Source organism: Microplitis mediator, chromosome 7 (genome assembly GCF_029852145.1).
Source record: "Microplitis mediator isolate UGA2020A chromosome 7, iyMicMedi2.1, whole genome shotgun sequence".
NCBI classification, from domain to species: Eukaryota; Metazoa; Arthropoda; class Insecta; order Hymenoptera; family Braconidae; genus Microplitis; species Microplitis mediator.
In genome coordinates this window covers 21,130,332-21,155,736 of record NC_079975.1, presented here as the reverse complement: position 1 = coordinate 21,155,736, position 25,405 = coordinate 21,130,332, and the positions used below count along the sequence as shown (strand labels likewise).

At 26.9% G+C, this 25,405-nt stretch overlaps 3 protein-coding genes across 3 annotated transcripts in view; 1 reads left to right on the top strand and 2 right to left on the bottom strand.

The window, feature by feature from the left end:
* Positions 1–3,505: 3,505 nt before the first annotated feature.
* On the bottom strand, positions 3,506–7,511 carry LOC130670899 (ras-related protein rab7). The gene is made up of 5 exons (XM_057474515.1): positions 7,359–7,511; positions 4,755–4,953; positions 4,462–4,680; positions 4,198–4,335; positions 3,506–3,658 (listed from the first exon to the last, which is right to left on the bottom strand). Exons 2-5 carry the CDS (start codon positions 4,932–4,934, stop codon positions 3,572–3,574), a joined length of 624 nt encoding a protein of 207 aa, XP_057330498.1. The 5' UTR covers positions 4,935–4,953; positions 7,359–7,511; the 3' UTR covers positions 3,506–3,571.
* A 1,196-nt stretch (positions 7,512–8,707) lies between these two features.
* LOC130670894 (inositol polyphosphate 1-phosphatase) lies at positions 8,708–12,223 on the top strand. Its single transcript, XM_057474507.1, has 5 exons — positions 8,708–8,985; positions 9,290–9,521; positions 9,732–10,014; positions 10,150–10,318; positions 11,223–12,223. Exons 2-5 carry the CDS (start codon positions 9,309–9,311, stop codon positions 11,692–11,694), a joined length of 1,137 nt encoding a protein of 378 aa, XP_057330490.1. The 5' UTR covers positions 8,708–8,985; positions 9,290–9,308; the 3' UTR covers positions 11,695–12,223.
* Positions 12,224–15,127: 2,904 nt separating this feature from the next.
* Positions 15,128–25,405, bottom strand: part of LOC130670891 (RYamide receptor) — a 57,505-nt gene continuing 47,227 nt past the window's right edge. Inside the window, exons 5-7 of the mRNA XM_057474502.1 lie at positions 18,886–18,954; positions 16,351–16,594; positions 15,128–15,709 (exon numbers count right to left, since the gene is read on the bottom strand). Of these exons, the coding sequence (XP_057330485.1) occupies positions 15,507–15,709; positions 16,351–16,594; positions 18,886–18,954 (516 nt within the window). The 3' untranslated portion in view covers positions 15,128–15,506. The remainder of the gene's footprint in view (positions 15,710–16,350; positions 16,595–18,885; positions 18,955–25,405) is intronic.

Genomic DNA, 25,405 nt, shown 5'->3' with positions numbered 1-25,405 from the left:
GTATTCAAATGTCGAGTGTCATTAAAGCCGCCGAAATTAAGGTTCTGAAAAAATAAGTCAATAAGACAATCAGCAAGAAAATTAGCAAGACCATCAGCAAGACAATTGTCTTGCTCGTTGTCTTACTGGCGGTCTTGCTGCTTGTCTTGCTGGTGGTCTTGCTAATTGTCTTGCTCATTATGTTGCTGGCGGTCTTGCTGAATGTCTTGCTCATTATGTTGCTGGCGGTCTTGCTAATTGTCTTGCTCATTATGTTGCTAATTGTCTTGCTGGTGGTCTTGCTAATTGTCTTGCTCATTATGTTGCTGGCGGTCTTGCTAATTGTCTTGCTCAATATGTTGCTAATTGTCTTGCTGGTGGTCTTGCTAATTGTCTTGCTCATTATGTTGCTGGCGGTCTTGCTAATTGTCTTGCTGGTGGTCTTGCTCATCGGCTTGTTAATTGTCTTGTTGGTGGTCTTGATAATTGTCTTGCTCATTGTCTTGCTGATTATCTTATTGACATATTTTTTTCACAACCTCAATTTCAACATTCTTTTATGGCATTCGATATTTGAATACATCTTTTAATTTAATTCACGTGAATTAGCTCGCGATCGTAATTTTGATATAAAGAAATTTGGGCGAATTCTTTCCTTTTATTCTTATTGTTAAGCACAAACTTCTGTACCCTGATGATTACACTATAGGTAAAAAAATAATAATGCATTGCAATGAAAAAATGATTTTTAAATAATTTTTTATTAATTTTTTTTTGCTTAAAAACTAAGAGTAGCAAGAGTAGATTTATAGCAATTACGTATTTATAATATATCTGTTAACGATACTATTTAAATAATGATAATTAATAATTATCCATAATAATCAATAATTAATAATAATAATAAAAAAAAATTATTATATACATGAGTATCAATACGAACGTGCGTTGAAATTAAATATCAATAAATTTAATTTTTTATCGATTGAATAATTTTCATATTTTATTACCGTACGTTCATATATTTCACGTTGTTAAATTATTTATAACTTTTTATACGAAATATTTTTATAAATTATTATAAATCACGACTTTAAACATTTATCATCTCAAACACTAATAACCATTATTTTTTTTTTTTTATTAAATTTATCTTTCCTTCATACTTTTAATAACTTTTTTTTATTTTTAATCAAATAAATCATTTAATTATTTTTAAAATATTAAATTATAAATTTTATAAAATAATATTTTCCGATATGTTTATATTTTCAACAAACTTGTATTTATTAAATATATATAAAATATACCAATATATGTATATTAGACTGATTCAAAAAAATCGACTATTTTTGTTTCTTTATTATATCGAAAATATCGTTGGAAATGACGAAAAGAAAATACTGTGAAAGTTTGAGCTCTTAATATTAATATTAACAGCTGCCGCATCGCAATTTTCTATTTCCCGTTTAAATAACATGAGAAAAGTTATTTTTTAAGCTTTGAAATTTTGTAGCTCACGGTGGGACCAATACTTTTAAATGTTCAAGACATATTCTTATGGGAAATTTGACGCTCTACAAAAAAGGTCTCTTATATTTTATCGATATTTTTGTTTCTTTAAAAGTTATTCAAAGTTAAAGTTAGATTGACGATAAATTTTTACATTTTTTGAATTTTTCGACGCAACCATCAACTTTATCGGAAAATTTTATAGGACATTTTTTGTAGAGCATTTTATTTCCTATAACTTATCTCCGAGAAAATTTTTGATATTTCTCACAAGTCGTAAGTTATTTGCAATTAATTGAAAATTTAATATAATTCATTTTAAGTAACAAAATTTAGATTATTTAAGAAAATTTTCAGTTATTTGCAAATAACTTACGACTTGTGAGAAATATCGAAAATTTTCTCTGAGATAAGTTATAGGAAATAAAATCCTCTACAAAAAATGTCCAATAAAATTTTCCGATAAAGTTGATGGTTGCGTCAAAAAATTTAAAAAATGTGAAAATTTATCGTCAATTTAACTTTAACTTCGAATAACTTTTGAAGAAATAAAAATTTCGAAAAATTATAAGTGACCTTTTTTGTAGAGCGTCTAATTTCCCATAAGAATATGTCTTGAACATTTGGAAGCATTGGTCCCACCGTGAGCTACAAAATTTCAAAGCTTAAAAAATAACTTTTTCCATGTTATTTAAACGGGATATAGAAAATTGCGATGCGACAGCTGTTAATATTAATATTAAGAGCTCAAACTTTCGCAGTATTTTCTTTTCGTCATTTCCAACAATATTTTCGATATAATAAAGAAAAAAAAAATTGTCGATTTTTTTAAACCAGTCTAATGTATATATTTTTTTTACTGATAAATTTATTAATAATTTTTTTAAAATAATTTATTTAGTAGAGGCGACTTTTAAAAATTTTAATGAGTCATCAAATTTTACAAAAAAAAAAAAAAATAATAATTTATATAAAAGGATAAGACGAGTAGAAAAAATATTCGGGTTTAGTCCAGTTTATAAAAAATTTACCGCAATATTTTACTCCGTTTCATATTTTTTTTTTAAATAAAATATTCAATCGAAATAAAAAATTTTATATACATCTTTTATCTAAACAAAATATAAGTTTCATAATTTTTGATTTTTAATAAAAGAAAAAAATTTTGTAGTAAATAAAACGCCATGTTCTTTATTCTGTAACAAAATACAATTTTACGAGTCCAGAAATATTTGTAACAATTGAAAAAAATTTAGCAATCAAAAAAAAAAAAATAATAATAACAGTAATTTGAGTTATTGTTTCTCTATAGAAATAACTATTACTTTAAATCTCTAATAATTTATATGTGAAACATTTATTATTATTTTAATTTTTTTATCAACAAACTACAGGTTAAAAAAAAAATATTTATATTTAAAATACAAAAAAAAAAAATTAAATTTTCCTAAATATATAAGATGTACTGTGTACTTAGCTTACGATTTATTTAAAGTAAAGAAATAATTCCAGAATTTATTTTTGGTGATAAAAATAAAAATTTATCTTTTAATAATTAATTAATTAATTAATAATAACAATAATAATTATTATCATTATATAATCAACTAAATAATATATATTTCAAGTATTACTTATTTAAATATCATTATTTTAATTATTACCGATTAATCGATTTGCATCTAGATAAAAATTCATCGAATATTTTTTCAATTCACTTTATCGTACATTTGAAAAAACTGGTCTCTTATTTTATTATTTTTATTCTCGTGTTTAATTATTATATTATTTTATAAGTGAGTTAACAAAGCACCGAGATTTTATTTATTTAATTTCCTTTTTTTTTTTTTACTTAATTGCTGTGATTATATTTAATTTATTTATTTATTATTTTTATTGTTATTTTGTTTATTAATTTCACCCTCGTTGCGATGATCCTCACAGTTTTAAACACGCAGAGAGCACACTGACCGTACAATCTCATTATCTTTGTGTTTATATTTTTTTACTTTACTTTTTCTTTTTGTTTTTGTTTTTTTTATTTATGATTTACCATAATTAATATCTGCCCCGTGATATTCTAGCAGGCACACGAGTCACCTTTGCCATTAGTTCTTTGATCGTTGGTAAGCTTTATTTGATCGGGAAATTCGTTATAAAGTTCAACCTGAAAAACATTTTTTATTGTTATTCTTATAATTCATGTGTCAAAAATATGTTTGAGTATTTTTTTTTGTCTTGTTGAGTAGGAAATTCCGAGCGCTTTCAAACGAATACCCACAAGCCATACTTATTTTTAGTCGCTAACATATATATATTTTGATATATATAAATATATAATTTGGGAACTACTGCTAAGTATGGCTTGTGGGTACTCATTTTAAAGAGCGTGGAATTTTATATCTTCCAGTGAAAGTATTTTCCATGATTTATATATATTTTGATATATATAAATATATGAGTCTTAGGAATTGATAATAAATATAAGTTGTGAGTACTCATTTTAAAGAGCTTGAAATTTTAAACCTTTCAGTGAAAATATTTTACATGATTTATATATATTTTGATATATATATAAATATATGAGTCTTAGGAATTGATAATAAATATAAGTTGTGGGTACTCATTTTAAAGATCTTTCAATTTTCTATCTTTCCATAAAAACAAAATTATTTGAATTAAAAATTTAAATTAAAAAAAAATTACCTCACTCTCTTGAGCCAAAGCATTTTTAGCTATCGTCTGAAAAGCTTGCTCGACATTAATAGCTTCTTTAGCGCTCGTTTCAAAGTACGGGATATTATTTTTTGATTGACACCATTGGTGTGCTCTCTTGCTCGAGACCTACACAAAAATAAGTAACCAATTACCGAAATAAATAAAATAATAAAGAAAGAAAAAAAAATAAAACATTGTCATAAAAGGCAAAGATGATGGGTATAAATAGATCGGAGTAAATAAAAAACTTACGGCTCTGTTCTCAAGGTCGACTTTATTACCCAACACGACAAATGGAAAATTATCGGGGTCCCTGGGTGACGCTTGGATTAAAAATTCGTCTCGCCATGAGTCCAATGATTTAAAGGACGTTGGGGCTGCGACATCGAACACTAACACGCAACAATCAGCGCCTCGGTAAAATGCAACTCCCAGTGATTGAAATCTTTCTTGTCCCGCAGTGTCCCAAATCTTTATTTTTAAGCAATTAAATAAATAGTCAACCAGTAAATTAATAAATTTATTAATTATAAAAAAATGATTACCTGCATGGTAACTATCCTATCGTCAACCATAACTTCTTTAGTCAAAAAATCAGCTCCAATCGTTGCTTTGTACTGGTTACTAAATTTTTTGTTTACATACTGATTCATTAGTGATGTTTTACCAACCCCAGAATCTCCAAGAATAATAACTTTGAGTAGAACTTTCTTACGTGATGCCATTTTCAAATTTAAAGCTTTTCTATAAAAGAAAGAATCATTTATTTTATTTTATTATTCAAATAAATAGTCAGATATATGAGTAAAAAATAAGTAAAATATCAATTGTTCAGTACAAATTATTGATAAAATTCATTTATGATACTGAAGTTAGCGGACGTTTGATAATTTTTTGATTTTTTTAAAAACGATAAATTATAAAAAAAAAATATTTTAAAAAATCGCACCTATAGTTTTTTTATTTTTTACATGTGCATATTTTTAGTTTGATTTTTTTTTTTTTTTATTGATTGGTTTAAAAAAAATCGGACAATTTTTAATTGTCTGTTAACTTCAGAATCGGAATTTATCTAACAAAATGGAGTAATAAGTAATTAGAAAAAAGTTGTTTGAGTAAAATATAATTCTTACTCAACACATGTATATTTTTATAATAATCCTAAACAAGATTTCAGTGACGCATGTGTGTCGATAAAGGCTTTGTACTAGTAATTATTTATGAGATTATCTATTGTTGTTATTGCAGACAAAAAAAAAAATTGAACTGTCTATTAAATTAATTAAATATTTGTTTTAGAGAAAAGTTGTTCGAATAAATTTTGAAGAGAATTTTCAGAGCTACAAAAAAGATCTCATAAAGTTTTTTGATATTTTTTATAGTAGAGGTAGAATTTATATTTTTAGATCAGCATTTTTAATTTTTAGTATGATAACAAAAATTTGTCTGATGAACTTTTAATGCTGCAGCCTCAAGTATCAGTTTTAGGAAAAAAGTTAATCAGATCTTTTTTGTAGAGGATTTCCAGGGCTACAAAAAAGATTTCATAAACTTTTTTGATATTTTTTATATTAGAGGCACAATTTTTATTTTTACACCTGCGTTTTTAATTTTTAGTATGACAATAAGATTTTTCTGATGAACTTTTAATGCTACAGCCTTAAGTATTAGTTTTAAGAAAAAAGTTAATCAGATCTTTTTTGTAGAGAATTTTATTACTCAAAAAAATGATCTCATATATTTTTTTGATATTTTAAATATTTTCTTAGTTATCTTGTCTTTTTTAGTTTAATTACTTTTTCACTCAGTTCAAAAATTATTATTATTATTATTTATTTTGTTTTAACTGAATAAATAATTTTTTAAATTGGAGTACAGTAAACAAAACCAATAATTGATCTTAAAAAGAAAACTATTTTATTTAAAAAAAAAAGTCAAAATAAATGAGTGTGAATGTAGCAGTTATCAGACAAATTTAAAATTATAAATAATTAAAAAAAAAACATTTATAAAAAATGCACTTATTAATTTTTTAATTTAATTTTATTATTTATTTACTCTATTAATAATTTTAAATTTGTCTGATGTCTGCTGTATTCACACTCATTCAAAATAAATATGATCTTGAAATTATGATCCTGAAGTTAGCAGGCAGTTAAAAATTTTCAAATTTTTGTTTCAACGACTTAATTTTAAAAAAAAATAAGTATAAAAATATGAACATGTAGAAAATTTAATAAACTATAGGTGCAATTTTTTCAAAAATTTTTTTTTTTATAATTTATTGTTTAAAAAAAAATCCAAAAATTATCAAACGTCAGCTAACTTGAGTATCTTGAAATTAACAATTTTCGAATTTTTTTTCACCAAATGATTTAAAAAAAAAAAAACTAAAAATATGCACATGTAAAAAATTAAAAAAACTATGAGTGGAATTTTTTTAAATATTTCTTTTTTTGTATTTTATCGTTTCGACAAAAATCCAAAACTTATAAGACGTCATCTAACTTCAGTGTCATAAAATAAATTTAAAACAAAAACTAATAATGAAATATCTAAACCAACAACAATAATAATAATAATAAAAAAAAATAATAATTGTGTTTAGAAAGTGACGCGAGAGAAAGTATTTTTTTTTAAATTCACAATTTAATTCTACTGTTTACAAATAATTTAAAATAGTTTATTATTTTTTAAATAAACAACCGATATTTTATTAATGAATCATCTAGCAATAAAGTGTACAAGTCATACTCCCCTTGCAATGACGTAGTAGTCAATAATAAAAAAAAAAAAGAAAGAAAGAAAGAAATTAAAAAAATACTTCCGTCTATTAAACCATTAAAAGCAACTATTTCATTTATTGTTTTAATATACTAATAAAAACAAAGAATATACATATGTTAAATATTTATAGGGTAGAAAAACGACTGGAACTTAAGTATAAATTGAAGGTGTTGGTATTTTTTAAAAAAATAAAATAAAACTCGAAATCTGTCAACACAAGTGGTTGACTTTCAATTTATTCTTGTAAGACTTGACAATTCCTACGATAAATGACAATAAATTGAGTGTTTAATTATAGGTAATTAGTGATATGATTACTAGTATTAATAAGGGTACTGTTAATTATGATAATTAACATTTACCTGTAGTTGTTTGTTGATAGAACGATTAAAAAAAAATTTTTTATTTCGTGGAAAGATCACTAACTGCACACAAAGAAAATGGCGTATTATGAAATTACTACGAGAGAATGACACTAGTCGTCACCTGTTTTGTATATATATGTATTTATGATGTATGACATATATATATCGATATAATAGACTCGATAGATCGACAGTTGGTGTCGACAAACTTAATTGCTGACAAGTTACCAAAACGTGAAAAGAAATAACTAGAGGACTGAGAGTTACTAGAATTGGCGGGAAATTTGAATTTTGTGAGAAACGCTCGGCATTTTAAATGAAATTCTACGAACTTGTTTTTTTTTTTTTTTTTTCTATTTTTTGGAAAATTATCTAATGATTATTATTACAGTAAATTTTGTAGAGAAGAAGCATAACGACGTTCTAATTAGCAAATTGTCTAATTTAACACAAAAGTAGAAAAGTGAAATTCGTAAAACGAGACTGAAGTCTGCCTTCTTTTTACAGGAAACAGTTTCCTCTCCCTTTTGGGTATACGCGCGGAAAATTTAAATAAAAAAAAATTTGATTAATACGGCCGAAAGTTGCAAAAATAAAAATCTGTAAAACGGTTGACCTTGTGGGCCGACTCAACTTTTCGCTGTTTTCGAGCTCAGAAAACCAGACATAGACCATCTAAAAATAGTCAGAATAGCTTCCAAGGATCTCAAAACCTCGATGTCTGATGAAAACTCGATTTTCAAAAATTGAACCGAAACCCATAACTTCCCTTTTTTTTTTATTTTAAATTTTTATAGCGGGAAGTTGATAATTCAAAAATTTGTTTGTACTTATTCCCCTTTTTCTACTTATCAGTAGTTTAACTATTTCATACTTAAGATTTTTCCTGATTTCACTTTCAGAAAAGTATTTTACTGTCTTAAAACCCATTAGGCCAAAATTATGTCTAGACTTTTCATTTAAGATCGCGCAACATATAATCTCTGTCCAGACTTCAACATTTTTCTAAATTACTTTTAAGCATTTAATTTTCACTCGGCTTAAGTCTTTGTCGTCAAACCATTTTACACTCTCATGTCTTCTCATCCATGTTGTTCTTAATCTCCAATTTATGTTCTCATTAGTCACTTAATTACCAAATTTTCCCTTCCCTAAATTTTCCTACTTACGGGCCCGTCAATCTCAGCCTGGGTTTTAAATCCCCAGTTCTTATTTCCCCTTCTACTATTGCTAATTACTCCCACTGTACTAAAATTTTTCTCCCTCTTCCGTTAAGATAAAAACTGTAATTCAGTTACTAGAAAAATTTCCAAGAGTCTCTTCTATACTCTGTCTGCCTTCGAGCATTCGTCTGCGTTAGACATTCGTCTAGTCTGCATTTTATACATATTTCTTTAGTCTCCATAAATTTAATTCAAACTTACCGCGTTTACTCTCCCACCTAGTGTACAACCGCGACATAAAATTCCCAGAAAAATCATTTATTAAATAATATTTTCAAATTGGCAATTCTTCGCGGCAAACTTCAAACAAAAGTCCCGATTTTAGTGATTAGGCGGCAATCGCAGCCATAAAACTCTATTACAACAATAGCTCGGCTTTCTATATATTTATTAACAAAAAGGTAAATTATTTTTCAAAAATTTAGTCCCATATCCTCTAGTTCAATCACTACTACTACTAATAAATAACCATTCAATTATTTTTTGAATCCCAGTAAATTTTAACAAAAAAATCGTAATCATAAAAAATATAATTAAATTATTGCAATAATTCATTAAATTATTTTTTAAAAAATTAATTGTTTTTATTTTTACTTTAATTACGATCGATAACCGCTCGCGCAAGGTCGCGCATTCCTTAGGCTTCACGTTTACAAAATAATAAAATTATTTATTGTTTATTTTTTTTTTTTTTTAAATTACAAGGAATTAAAAAATTGAAAAAATGAAAGATGTAATAAAATTATTACATTTATTATTAAAATCATCGGAAAAAGCTGCAAATATTGCACGTGCGTGTCGACAAAATGACTCATTATTTCGATTATTAATTCAAGAAAAATGTGATGATGAAAAAAACCCGCGATTTTTTCGTGATTTTAAAACACTCGCTGATGTTCTTATTCAAGAAACTATTCGTCATGACATTGGAGTAGAGGTAAATAATAATAATAATAACAATAATATTAATGATACTAATAATAATAATAATAATAATAATAATAATAATAATAATAATAATAATAATAATAATAATAATAATAATAACAATAATAATAATAATAATAATAATAATAATAATAATTAGATTAAATAATTAAAAATTTAATTGAATGAATGAAAAAAAAAAATATATAATTATTTATAGTTTCCAGAATTAGCTCAAATGGTTAAAGGTGAAGAAACAAATGTATTTAGTAATACACTCGACAAAACCGTTATCGTTCAAGTATGTTCGACATGCGATGAAACGAAAAATTTATTATCGCAAGTATTAGATGACGATATTGAGACAGCTGGTTTACTTGCAATGGAAATTCATCGAGATATTGAATTAACTGAAATAAGTCCAGTTGTTGATGTTAATTATTTTGACAATCATAATATTGATATTGATATCAATGACTTGGGAATTTGGATTGATCCGATTGGTAAAATAATTTTCTTTATTTATTTATAATTATTTAATGTTCGTTAAAAAATGGAAAAAGCGTGTGAGAATGCACGTAAGAAGGAATTTATAAATGTAATTCTATTAATAAACTGATCGATAATTTTATTAATAGATTCAACGGCTGATTACATTAATGCCAATACGATTATTGATGAGGCAACGGACCTGCATTTAAGCGGATTGAAATGCGTTACTGTTCTCATTGGCGCTTATCTTAAAAGTAATGGTCTTCCTGTCTTGGGTGTCGTTAATCAACCTTTTTTTACTTACGAAAATTCACGGTAAGTTATAATAGTAATTGTTGTTTTTAAATTTTTTATAGAAAAACAGAGAAATCGATGATCGAAATGATAAATAATTTATTTTGGATTCAAATTATGGATAAACTATGGAAGATACGACAAAAATTAAAGAGAGAAATTTTGTAGGAAATTAAATTCTCTATAAAAAAGGTCTTTTTAAACTTTTATGTCAACTTGATAGTTTGGACACTAATGAATTTAAAAGTTACTATCAAAATTTTTGTTAGAAAATTCATAATTTTTTTTAATGACTGCATTTAAATTGTGGATAAAATATTCAAGATACGATAAAAACGATGAGAAATAATTTTGTAGGGAATTAAATTCTCTATAAAAAAGGTCTTTTTGAACTTTTATGGAAACTTGATAGTTTGAACACTAGTAAATTTAAAAGTTACTATCAAAATTATTGGTAGAAAATTCATGATTTTTCTTAATGACTTTGAATTTAAATTTTGGATAAAATATTGAAGATTCGATAAAAATAATAAGAGATTATTTTGTAGGAAATTAAATTCTCTATAAAAAAGGTCCTTTTGAACTTTGATCTAAACTTGATAGTTTGGACACTAGTGAATTCAAAAGTTACTATCAAAATTTTTGTTAGAAAATTCATGAATTTTCTTAATGACTTGGAATTTAAATTTTGGACAAAATCTTGAAGATACGATAAAAATGATAACAAACAATTTTGTAGGAAATTAAATTTTCCGTAAAAAAGGTCTCTTTACATTTTTACTTAAATGTCATAATTTCGAGTCTATGAAATTTTAGTCATAATAAAATAAAAAAAAAAAAAATATTTATCAGATTCTCTTTTTTACAAAAAAATTTTATTATTTTTCTACTCATACATGAAATTGATCCATGATATTTAATTTAGATGGCGAGGAAATTGTTACTGGGGTATTTATTCATCGGAAAAAAGTCATTCGTCACTTGAAAACTCACTTGTGCAAAATAAAACAGTAGTATTGAGTCGTTACGAAGATCCAAATGTAAAAGCAAAGCTGAGTAATTGCGGATTTAAATTAATAGAAGTTGCAGGTGCTGGATATAAAATATTGACTGTGGCAATTGGTCAAGCAGATGCATATATTCTCTCAAAAAAGTCAACATACAAATGGGACACGTGTGGCCCTCATGCTATTCTGCGATCCCTCGGTGGCGGTATTATTGATTTTAAAAAATTTACAATAAATAACGAGCACGGTGACACCCAAAATGACTCTCAACTAATATATAACGAGGGCGATGAATCAAAACACTCAAACACCGGAGGTTTAATTGCGTTCCGCAATCCCGAGACACTAGAAATTTTACGACAATCTTTGGGATTGTCAACTAAATTATAGATAAATAATTATTTATTCATTGTTTCATTTACATATTGTTCATTGTTTCAAGTGCATATGTGATACATTTTGAACAGATTCAAATACCAAATACATATTATATACACATATATATGAGAATGGGGTAAGCAGGGCAGGGGAATAAAATTTAATTAAAAGAGAAAATTATTTTTATCTACGGTGACTTAAATTTTTAATTCTACTCAGATCTATGTTAGATCTTTATATATTTAGTGTTCAATTTATCAGATAAAAAAAAATTTTTATAGTAAAATGATTAAGAAAAATTTTTTTTAATTCTAGATTTTAGATCTAGACAAATGTGAGCAGATCTAAATAGATCTAACATTAGTTCAAATTAGATCTTATTTGATCTAATCAGATCTCAGATCTTAATTATTTTTTTCTGGACGGTCAATACTTGGAGTAAAAAAAAATTTAATTATAATATTGAAAATTTTGATCTGTTTTTCCTAAAGAAATATATGAAATTTTAATGATACTGAAATTAGTCAACGTCTAATAATTTTTGGATTTTAAAAGAAAAGATAAATTATAAAAAAAAAAAATATTAAAAAAAAGCACTTGTAGTCTTTTAAATTTTCTACATGTGCACATTTTTAGTTTTTTTTTTTCTTCAAATTTAATTGTTTAAAAAAAAATCCAAAAATTTTTAATTGTCTGCTAACTTCAGTATCATAAATTTTATTTTATTTCTTGAAATATTTAAAACCACAGAAAAAAAATAATTATGTTGTTATTGAACATTCCTAAAAATGATTAATTATATAATTAATTAATAACGAAAAATATTTTACTAAAATATTAAATAATAATAAAAATGTCAACGATTCAATGATCTGATTATAAATTTATGTTTATAAGTAGTTAATTAAATACATCCAATTACAAATCATTACTGTTATTTTAATTGTAACATGTATTTATTTTCGAATTTCGATTCATTTTGCGTTAACAATAATCCTTACATGTATTAGTATATATATATTTTTTTTTGTTAAATAAAAACAATTATTTACATTTTTTTCTTTTTCATTTTCACAACAAATTTTTTATCTCTTCAATATTTACGATCTCTTTTTTAAATTATTTTTTTACAGAATTTATTAAGTACAATCGTTAACAATTTTTTTAATGACAAAAAAAAGTTTTTTTTTCTATAAATAAATGAACGAATGATACTTATGTAAGTACATTCAGTTCGTTAACATTTTTTTAATTATTGTTACTTTTTTTTTTATTTATAGAGCATTAAATTTTTTATTTACTCACAAAACTTGAAGACGGATTAGATAATTTTATTTTTCAAATAATTACATTATTTATATTTTTTATCAGTTGTAATTAATAAAAAAAATATTTTATTGCTCCAAAATATTTTTTCCCGCAACCATAAAATATAAGGTACGAAAAAAAATATGACAATTAAATTTTTTCTTAAACTTCATTTACGTATATATATAATATATATCAGATTCAAACATTTATTAATTACTTATGTCAAACTCAACTCTTAAAATTAATAATATCTATATATTAACTATTAATCAATTTTTTTCATACAACAATTATAAATAATTTACCCTAATAGCACAGTTTGCTTTAGCAAAAGTTTACTTCACAAAAGTTCCCACACAAATTTTATGTCAAATGTCCGTCAACTTTGGACTCTTCCGTTTTTGACGACAATTTATGTGCAATTTAACGTAAATTTACTACCCGAATTAGAATGCAAATTCGCTTCAAAAGTTAACTAGAAAAAATTTGTCGTCAATTTTCCGGTAAATTTTTATATCAATTTACACTGTGAAAAATTCGCGGAGTGAATGCGGATTAAATCCGGAGTGAATGCGGAGTGAATGAAATTTTAATTATTCACTCCCCTGCGGAGTGAAATTCACTCCGGAGCGGAGTTTTGTAAATATTATTAATAAAAAATAACTCCACTCAATAAAATCGAAGTAAAAACTCGCGTATTACATTATTGATCAGCTGATACGCACACACACACGCACACACATATTTAGACACACACTCACACTCGCACCCAAACACGCGCACGCACACATTTGCACACACACGCACACACGAACGTAAACACCTGCACACACCCGAACACACACATGCACACACACACATTATTTAACAGTTTAATATAAATTAATATAAATTTATTTAAGTATTAAAACTCCGGACCGGAGTGAATTGTGAGTAAAATAAAATCCGCGTCACTCCGCAATCACTCCGCTAAAAAAAAACTCCCAATTCACTCCGCATGCGGAGTGGTTTTTTTTAAAACTCCGGAACTCCGAGTGGCGGAGTGAATTCGGATTTAATTTCAATCCGAATTCACTCCGGATTTTTTCCAGTGTATTGTTAATTTGACTTGAAAAATTGTTAAGTATTTTTTGTACCGTCAAACTGTATGTACCTGAAGATAGGAACGTTTTGCGCAACGAAAATGAAAAATTTTTTGTAATATGACTGCTTAAAGGTGACTTAAGGGGTAATTGGGGTCGGCCGCAATTTTTGGCTGACATACTAGTACTTATGCGAAAGATTTCTGAATTCTAGATCCAATTGATTTTTTACTTTTCATTTTTATTCCACGAAAAACATTCTGCTTTTCAGGTACATCAAATTGTAGACATTTTTAAGTCTAAATTTGCTTACTTTCTGAAATGGTAAAAATTAACATTACCGATTGTTTTTTTCTAGCAAAAAGTTACCTCTAAATTGAGCAAAAATTAACCGCAAATTTTTCTTTCCAACTCTTGCTGTCAAATTGTTAGCAAATTTCAGGCAATTCCAATGTCAAATTACTGTCAATTTCAAGCTAAATTGGCTATTAGGGTATTTTTTAAATAAATTATAACAATAAAAAATTTACTGCACTGACGGACTCAATAAACTTAAAAATATAATTATCTTTGTACTAAACTCTGTATTTAATTAACAGATATAAATTTTATTTTAAAAAATTTATATAAAATTTACTACCAATCTACACGGAAATAAATTTTCTTCAAAAATTACCGTTAAATTCACTGTAATCGTAAGACGAATGACACGATCTAATCATTTGTCAGTAAGTGAGATAATTTTTAACTTTTTTCAACAAATTTTACCGTAGCCTACTGTAAATTTTATTCGGTTGTCAGTAAATTTTATGAAGTCTACCACACTCAGAAAATTAAATAATAGGAGTAACTATCTAGTGATGGTAAAATTTTTAGTCAATCATTTTTTCAATCTGATAGTAGTTAATACCATCTAGATGATTGCATAAATCATCTAGATTGTAACAATTATCATGTGTATGATAATCGCAATCATCTAGATGGTATTCACTACTATCAAATCGAAAAAATGATTGACTAAAAATTTTACCATCACTAAATAGTAACTCCTATTATTTAATTTTCTGAGTGCACAAAATAAATAAATTTTTTCGTAATTTTTATTTCAAAAATGGTAATAAATAAAAGCACCGCATTATGTCCCACGATTACAATGAATTTAACGGTAATTTTCAAAGAAAATTTATTTCCGGGTATATATATGTACGTACACTTGAAGAACAATTTATTTGAGCCAAATAAGATTTGTTTCAGGCAAATAAATCCCATATTTGAATGGATTCAATCAGTATTTATTTAAGACAAAGATATGGTTCATTTCAATGAAATGAATGATTTCATTTAGTCAAACAAATCTATTTGTTTGGCTCAAACAAATTGTTCTCTCAGTGTATAGATCAGATATAGATGATTGTCCTCTTATAATTTAAATTAAATGGACTCTTCGTGTTGAGACTCGAGCTTAATAAAATGTCGTTGCGGTTGACTACTTGCAGGCTTAAAAGTATCCGTGTGTCGGAAGCTGGCACTTCGTACGGGCATCCCGTGATTCGAACCAGCTTTTCTTCTTACACTTACGTACGTCGTACATGTGTTGATACGTTTTAATACTGAATTATTGGCACCGTCAACTCCTGAAAAAATTTTTCGTTTCAAAATTATAATAGCAATTTTATTTATATTTATTTATTTAAAATAATTTAACCGGGGTTTAATCGTTAATTAGTTATAGGACTGTGTTAAAAACTGTTACAAAATAAATTGAGAAAAAATGAAGTCAATAAATCGATTATTTTGGGAGTTATCGAGTTTCCGTACATGCGAACATTTCACTGTACGGATTAAATTTTTTGTAAAAATTAAAATTCTCACTAAAATATTAGAGATACGGTAAAAATGATGATGAACAATTTTGTAGGAAATTAAATTCTCTAAAAAAAAGATCTGTATAAATTTTCATGTAAACCCAATAGTTAAGGCCCTAGAAATTTTTAAAGTTACTATTTAAGTTATTATTAAAAAATGAAATATGTCTTGATTACTTTGAGTTTAAATTCCCGCTAAACTAGTAGAGATACAGTAAAATTGATAATGAATATTTTTGTAGAAAATTTAATTTGCTACAAAAAAGGTCCTTATCAGTTTTTATGTAAACCCAATAGCTCAGATGCTAGAAGTTTTTAAAGTTCCATTGTCACTTGAAAAATTAAAAAAAAAACAAAATAACTTAATTTACATTTTATAAATAAATAATGAACCACATAAATTCGATTACCTGCAAGTGCCATGCCAGGAATATCACTATGATGATGAGTATTAATTCGTGAATCTTTAAGATATCTACTCAGTCCTGGTATTCTACTAAGTGCTGTTATGAACCCTGTTCTAAATCTGGCATTCATCCAACAATATATGACAGGATTGTAACAAGAATGAGACATCGCGAGCCAGTGAAGAGCAGCCCAAATGAATGGTAATCCACTCCAGCTTGAAACGCCTTCATTATTATAGAGTAATAACTATGAACACAAATATTTTCAAATGTTTTTCTCCCATTGATTTTTAGCAGAAATTTTTCAATTTAATTTATTGTTTAAATTCAGAAATTGAAAAAAAAAATTCATGCTTTATGACTAAATTTCCGCATCGCTATTTTATATAAATTGTTTCACTGAATTGGAATTAATTTAATTTATATCGGGCATTACGCTCCGTAGAATTATTTCGATATTTATACATTCGGGTTTTAAAATAAAATTTTTTTGAATGTTGATTTGAAAAAAAGTAATTTTTAACTTCCCGCTAAGAAAATGATAAATTTTTAATTTACTTTAATTTAATTCGCGAAGTTATGGGATTCGGTCCAGTTTTCTAAAATCGAATTTCTATCAGATCTTGACGTTTTGAGGTTCTAGGAAGTTATTCTGACTGATTCCAAGGGTTGCGTAACAGTTCAACCAAAGATAAAATAACCGCTCTTTTATCATGGTTTTTGTGTGTTTTGTCGTCGGTTATTTTGTCGTTGGTTATATTGTCGCGGCTATTTTGTCTGCGGTTACTTAAGCGTGACACCATTTCAAGATGATGTACGAGTGTATGGATGTGTGTACGTACGCACGTACGTATGTATGTAAATATCTGTAACTCTTGGACGGGTGGACCGATTTTGATCGTTGAGGTGTCATTCGACGCGGCTTGTTAATATCTAGAAGCTGTAAAAATTTGAGCTCAATCAGTGGAGTGCGTTCGAAGATATTTAAAAAATAAAATTTTTTCAAAAATGTTTTTTTTTGATAATTTTTAATTTGTTCGATGGATTGATTCCGAAATCTAATCAGTTCTACGACTTTCTAAGCCGCGTTGAATGCCACCTCATTTATCAAAATCGGTTCATTCGTTCAAGAGAAACCGTTGACGAAAGAATTAAAAAAAAATTTTTTTCTTAGTTTTTTTGAAATTTCTCAAAAACGACTGGATAAATAAATTTTAAAATTTGATCAGCTTTAGAACTTGATAATACGTTTCGATTGCCACCTCAACCGTCTTAATCGGTCAATTCATTTGAGAGATATCGTTGATGAAAGAAATAGTAAAAAACTTTTTTTTCGAAAACCATGGCATCCAAAAGTATTTTCGAGCTCGAAAACGTATTCACAACAATGTTTTCGAGCTCAAGAAGCTCGAGAATAGCGGAAAGTTTTAGGGCTGGCCCACAGGGTCAACCGATAGATCGATTTTTTTTTTGTTTTATAGTCAAGTAATAGAGTATAAATTATTGGTGATGTGTAATTATTTAGGTAACGTTAAATTAAATTTTGTTGGAATTTCAGAAACTCTAAACTCGTTAAAGCGAAGATCTGATAAATGCCGGTTTATTTTATTTTTTACGTTATGTCGATCGTTATTGTCAGTATTTTAATGAGTATAGAATGACAATAGCATGACCGTGGCATAATTGGAATTGATGGTAATTTTCTAAAGGTCAATTAATTCTACGTTACCACGTCGGTATCGATTACTAAAGTATTTAGTGGTTTTATTTAAATTTTATCTGCGGTATCATGTTGACAGTATTTAACTATTTTATTAAATAATTGGCTTCTATTTAAAACCGCTAAATTTTTTAAGTCAAAATTAATTTCAGTTAATTTTTAAAATATAAAAACTAAAGTTTCAATTTCAAAATTATTACAGAAAATAATTAATTTTACTCCATCCCTTAAAAAAAATAAATATTTTTATTGACAATAAAATGAAAATTCTTTTTCTCATATCACTTCATCAATAAATGATTGCATCGATTATAATGAAGTTTTTCAATTAATTTCAAAATACGAATTCCAGTGGTGTGAATTTAAAATTTTAAATTACAAATTTTAAATTGAGTACTCAGTTAACTTTAATTACTTAAAATTTACCATCAGTATATTTACTAGTGATACGATTCCACTCAAATGTTAATAATACTGCTATCAATTCTAGTAATTAATAAATTAATCAATCCTGATGATTTGTAATTTACAAAGCGATCAATTAAGTTATTTAGTATGAGAATTAAAATTGCAACAATGAAATATAAATCTGTTCTTTCAAATTTTGTGACCTAATTTACTAAATATTCTTTCATTCCCCTGAATAGGAAATTTAATATTACTGAGTCCTTTGAAATCATAAAATATTTCTCTTTCTCTATCGCTCTCTATTTATTTTGCTTGTCATTGTGTAGTTGATAAAGGAAATTTTGTATTATACTATAATCGAAAAATGAATTACTATAAATTTAATTTAATAATGGGAGTGAAAAACTTACCAGAAGTATGTTGTAAGGTAACCAGCAAGTTGTAAATACCGCTACTACAGTTATCATCATTTTGACCATCTGTAATAAGCAATTAGAATTACATAGTAATAATAATCATAATTTCCCGTGTAAAAAAAATTTTATTCATAACGAATTTAGATCTAAATTTCATCACGAAACTCAGATCGTGATACAAATATGACTTCCCGAGAAAAAAAATTCAGATTTGCATTTTGTCTATATTTTCCCAGATCAAATTAGATCTGTTCAGATCTAGACAGACTGTTTTTTAAGCAGAAAGCTGTCAGCCTAGATCTACTTTGATCTGAACAGATCAAGTCAGATTTGTTCATACCTATTCATAGATGAAATTTGATCAGACCTGATCAAATTTCATCTAACTTGATCTAGGCAGATGTAAACTTTTTTTCCCGGGCTTTCCCGAGTCACAAAACAAATTCGGATTCAAGTTTAAAAATTCTCAATGAGGTTTTTGAGGATCAATTTAGAATTTTAAGATTGATAACAGTAAAGAAAGTTATCGTAGTTTAGTCCTCAAAGTAGTAGTTACGACCAATTTTACCACTTTGAGGACTAAACTAGAATAACATGATCTGGATGAGAGCCTCAAAATATTCAAAACATACAGGAATAATTTTATCCACATTTGAACCTCAAAAGTTTCATTCGACGTATTCTCTCCTCCTTTTTGTATCTAAAATTTTTCAAAGTCCGAAATATAACTTTTTATTCGTTGAGAATTTTGAGATCTTAGTTATGATTTAAAATCGATAAATTATTCACATTTAGACCTCAAAGTTCTCATTGAGGATTTTAGTACTTAAGTAGAGTTACTTTCTGGGTAGTAAATAAAACATCAAAGGAATTGAGGCTTTTGAGGACTAAACTAGAATTTGTTTCTTGATTCGGGTCATCATGAATTTGTATCAACAATTTTAATCACGACAAAATTATGACTCAGTCAAATTTTTATCCGAGTGATCTGACGTTCATACACTAAATTAATTTTACAATCAAATCTGATGTACGTAAATAAAGTCCTTGATAAATGAAATTTATAGGTAATTTCTGAATCGATAAATTTGACAAAATATTTAATATATAATAGTAAAAATTCAGTCGTTTTTATCGAAGTCATCCCAAGTCTAATTTGAAGCCGTAATAATTCATTTTTAGAATTCATACGGATTTACGAGACGAAAAGTTGTAGGAGCAAATTCATGATGAAACTCATATTTGTGCACGATCTGAATTCCGTGATAAAATCCAGATCTAAATTTATTGTGAACAAACATTTTTTTTACACTTTTTTATTAAGTAACTTTTGAATATTATTTTTCGACGAATCATTTTCAAATTATTTGAATAGTGAAATAATATTTCTAACTATTCGCACATCTCTAATTGCGCTGTCTTGAAAACAAAAAAAATTTTACCATAATTATAACAATGTCAGATAATTTTAATTTATAGCAAGTTTGGCTCTTTGCTCGCAGTATATGTATATACTTCCATATATTAAATTATTTACATGAAAGTTAACAGCCGAAAAACAAAGACTCAAATATACGGTAAATTAATGCGTCCGGAGCAGCTTAGAGAACCAAACTTAGCTTGCCATTGTTCATAAATTTAACATAAATTAAATTCCTCTTGTGTTAATAATTACCAAATAGTTTGAGCTGAGAAAAAACGTAATTTCAACTCTTTTGTCTATCAATTCAAAATTTTTATACCTTATACTTTCACTTAAGGGGAAAGGGGGGTAGGGTTTTAAAGGTAAAAAAAAAGTATATTTTTGTGATTTTTCCCGGCGAGATGAGTAATATAATTTCATTAAACTTAATCACATATTATTGTACAACTTTTAAAGAATATCAGAAAAAATTTTCAACAAAAAATATTGATTAATAAGCCGGTGACGTTGAATCTCCGGAGGCGCCTCGAAAAAAAGTCGTTTTGCGGTGAACATCATAACTCGTTACCGGATCATCGGAAAAAAAAAATTGATATGCATTTTAAAGTTGATGTATTTCTCGAGGTAACCACGAAGAGTTTTTTTTTTTTTTTCGATTTTTTGCAGCATTTAGAAGTGAAAAACGCGATTTTAGCTCAAAAAATCGCGGTTAATTTGTTATTAAAAAATGGGAAAAAATGAAAAACAAAAAAAAACTCTTCGTAGTTACCTGTTGATTTATGTGAAGAAGTAATGTTCAAATTTTCAAAAGGATCGGTTTAGTACATTTTGAGTTATGATGTTCACGGACTTTAAAAATAACGTTTTCAAAAAAATCCATTTAAAGTTTTTTATTTGTGAAAATTTGAAATAAACTATCAATAAAAGAATATGAATTTTTATACTTATATTGAGTTATCAGTTTACATCCTTTGAAAGACACACAGCCGGAGAAAGGGATTCGGAAGAACAAAGAAAATTGCAGCTGATTTCTACTAGGGGTATATAAGGGCAGGTCGGGCAGGTATAAAAATCAGGTATACCGGCCGGTCATTTGAAACGCTGTAACTCCGTTAGTTTTACTCGGATTGATTTCAAATTTGTACACAATATTCGCGACATATTGTTCATTCAGAAAAAAAATAAAAAAAAAATAATTTTAAAATCCTATCCCCCCCCATAATTTATCCTATAAAAAAGCCACTTAAAATTTCCTTATTCCTTCAATATCATAGATTATGATAGTAATTTGAATTTTTTTAACGAGACATTTGATAGCAATTATTAAAATGATCGCAATTTCTATTCACCGATAAATTTAATCGAGATCAATTCATAATTGACAGAGAATTTGATGCTCGAATCAAAAGTTATTTCCATAGATACCAATTATACCCATTGGTACTAATTGAAAGGTGAGACATTGAGAAGCTTTGAGATAATTTCGCTTTCCGTCTCAGTGATATCTCCCGTAAATGTTCGAAATTACTAACCGGGTCCAACTTTGACAGCTATTAATTGTCACATGGTTCATCGTTCACTTTTTTTTACAGATTCTTTTAATTTTTTTCGTTCATCTCGTCATGTAAAAAAATTTTTATTGAATAAAAAAAAAACATCCGACGATTATTGCAGCAAATTATTCCGTCAAATATTAACAGAAAATTTTATTTTAATGTTAGAGAAGATTTTTATAATATATTTTTTATTTACTCTAGTAAATTTATGTGAGAAAATTAAAAAAAAAATAATAAATAAGTTGGTAGTTTAAATAAAATGTCTCCAGTAATCTGGCGGAAGAAATCTAAAAATTCCGTGGAATTTTTTTTTGTCTTGAACTTTATTTTTTTTCTATTACAATTTATTAGACACGCTCACTTGATTCTTTTATTTTTTATAGCACGAGACGAGCGCTTTATTTCGTAAGCTTCTCATGTCTATTTTTATCAACAGTCGCTGTTTTATTTTATGTTATTTATTTATTTATTTATTTTTATTTGAGTGTAAATGAATTCGACGCCGGTGTTTTATTACATTTACTCTGAAAAATTTATCATTTCAAAGTACGTGATTATTTTCACAATGAACCGTGTGTGGGAAAATAAATCAAAAGCTACGTGGGCTTCGAATCTGTGTTGACTGATGTTTAATTTCAATTTTATTTATTAGTATCTGGATCTGGACCGCAGATATAATTTACTGCTGTATAATTAAAATATGAAATACCACATGGAAATTATAAATCTATTTATCAAAATATTGTGCGTCGAAATTATTCAGTATTTTTTCATCTCATAATTATACTAGTATCGATATTAAATGAGTATGGGGTAAAACCAGACGTTATTTATTAATAAAATCCAAGTTTTTTTTTTTTAATATTTATATATAATTTATAGAAATAGTATGGGGTAAGTTGATCACCTCTAGTAGTGCGATTACTTTTTTACTTTTGACCAAAAAAAACGTTTGAATTCTGTGTTGAAATTGAAAACAAATATGTAAAATAAATTAAATATCAACATTCGAGTAATAGATGATAGCTATAGAATATATATATTGAAAATTTACATAAATTTTAATAAAAAAATCGGTCTATCAGTTGACCCTGCGGGCCAGCCCCAAAACTTCCCGCTGTTTTCGAGCTCAAGAACCTCGAAAACATTATTGTGAATACATTTTTGAGCTCCTTGAGCTTGAAAACATTATTGTGAATACATTTTCGAGCTCTTCGAGCTCGAAAATACTTTTGAATGCCATTGTTTTTAAAAAAACCATTTTTTACCATTTCTTTCTCCCACGATATCTCGCGAACGAATTAACCGATTTTGATGGTTGAGGCGGCAATCGGCGCGTTTTATTAAGTTCTAGAGCTGATTAGATTTTGAAATCGAATGATTCAATTTTTTTGTAGATATCCGAAAAAAAACGATTTTCACTATTTTTGTAATCAACGATATCTCGTAAACGAATTGACCGATTGAGACGGTTGAGGTGGCAATCGACGTGTTTTATCAAGTTCTAAAGCTGATCAAATTTTGAGATTGATTTATCCAGTCGTTTTTGAGAAAATTCAAAAAAACCAAAAAAATTTTTTTTTTTGAATTCTTTCGTCAACGGTTTCTCTTGAACGAATGAACCGATTTTGATTTTTTTGGTGGCATTCGACGCGGCTTATAAAGTTTTAGAGTTGATTAGATTTTGGAATCAATCCACCGAGTAAATTAAAAGTTATTAAAATAAATTATTTTTGAAAAAATTTTTTTTTTGAAATATCTTCAAACGCACCCTACCAATTAAGCTCAAATTTTTACAGCTTCAAGATATTAACAAACCACGTCGAATGTCACCTTGACGATAAAAATCGGTTCATCCGTTCAAGAGTTATGAATATTTACATACATACGTACGTACACATATACATACACTCGGACATCATCTTGAAATTAGTCAATAGCTTCCTAGAACCTCAAAACGTCCAAATCTCTTACACATTCGATTTTCGAAAATCGGACCGAAACCAATAACTTCCCGAAAATTCCCAATTTTCTTAGCGGGAAGTAAAAAATTTATTCACAAAAAATTTTTTAGCTGAGGCTATGACCCAATAGCAATTGAACGCGATTTTTTTTATTTACTCAAAATAAGAACAATAAGAAGTGAAATAAAAAAATCGTAAACTATAAAATCTCTCATTCAAAAAGTATTGCGACACACTTGGATTTCCTTCAAACTATTGATTTAATTTTCTTTTCATTTTATTTTCCGCTCGAGAAACTCGAACACAGTAGAGAATTTCATAATCTCACGTATGATCAACTCACTTACCAAGATGGATGCTAAGTTCACTTTAAAATCTAATAACTTTTTTTACTATACTACTAATCATAAAGATGAATAAATTTTCAAAGCTTACAAGATTTTTCAATTCATTAAAGTTGTATTATTCGCTTGACTTAAGCGAAATATTTATTTTTCAGATATAAAAAATTCAAATCGTCTTATCTTTATGTACAACAAGATTCTTTAAATTTTTGTAAAAATAAACTCCCTCTGAATTTTCTCTAAATAACTTGTTTCCGAAATTTCATAGCTTAATTCTGGTTGACACATCATCGTAAAGCTCCTTCACTAAGCTTCAATTTCCGCTCGTCAACTCGTTTCTATAATTATTTTTTAAAACTTTTCGATGGCCTTAAAGATCGAGTATCGAAAAAAATTTATTTCCGCGGCTTTATTTTCTAATAACTTTCCGACAGTTTATCACTTTCTGAATTTATTACAAAATTGAAATTTAATTTTACATAAATAATTTTGGCTGCGATTTTTTGACTAATTAAAAATATATATAACATAGACAAGATTTAAAATCAAAAAAATAAAAATTAGTAATTAGCAATAATCCTATGGACTTTCTTGTTAATGAGAAAACTTCTTCTAACGTTCTTATAAACAAAAACTTTGAGCTATAAATTACCTATCATATTTATACTTTTTTATTTTTTTAATCTGCTTGACGTCAAAAAAATAAAAAAGTTTGTTTCGAAAGCTCACTAATTTATTTTATACTCGACGCAAGTCTCAAACTGATAACTTTACTTATATATAATTTTCGTAAATATTTATAAGAAAAATGTGTAACGAAATAAGCAGTTATTTTTTTCCAGCCCATTGATTCGGCTCAATAATTGATTATTTGTATGCGAAATTTTTATAATAATAAATTTATGAATTCAGGCAAAAAATATCAAGCTGGGAATCGAACCCAGAGCTATTCGATTACGTGGTGGCAGCTTTACCCTAAGCCCGATAAAGTCTACAATTTAATTTACTTATATCGATTGAATTGTTCGGCTCAATAGACACTAACACTTTTAATTTAAAAACGCTTTTCGGTATTGATTATTTATATCTATTGGCTTTTTAAAGCCTTCGCTTAAATCGTATCTATAAAAAATATATGACTTGATAAATTGCCATACAAATTACTCTATTTGAAATTGTAGGATATACGCCCATAATTTCTAGGAAAATTTTCCATAATTATGGAAA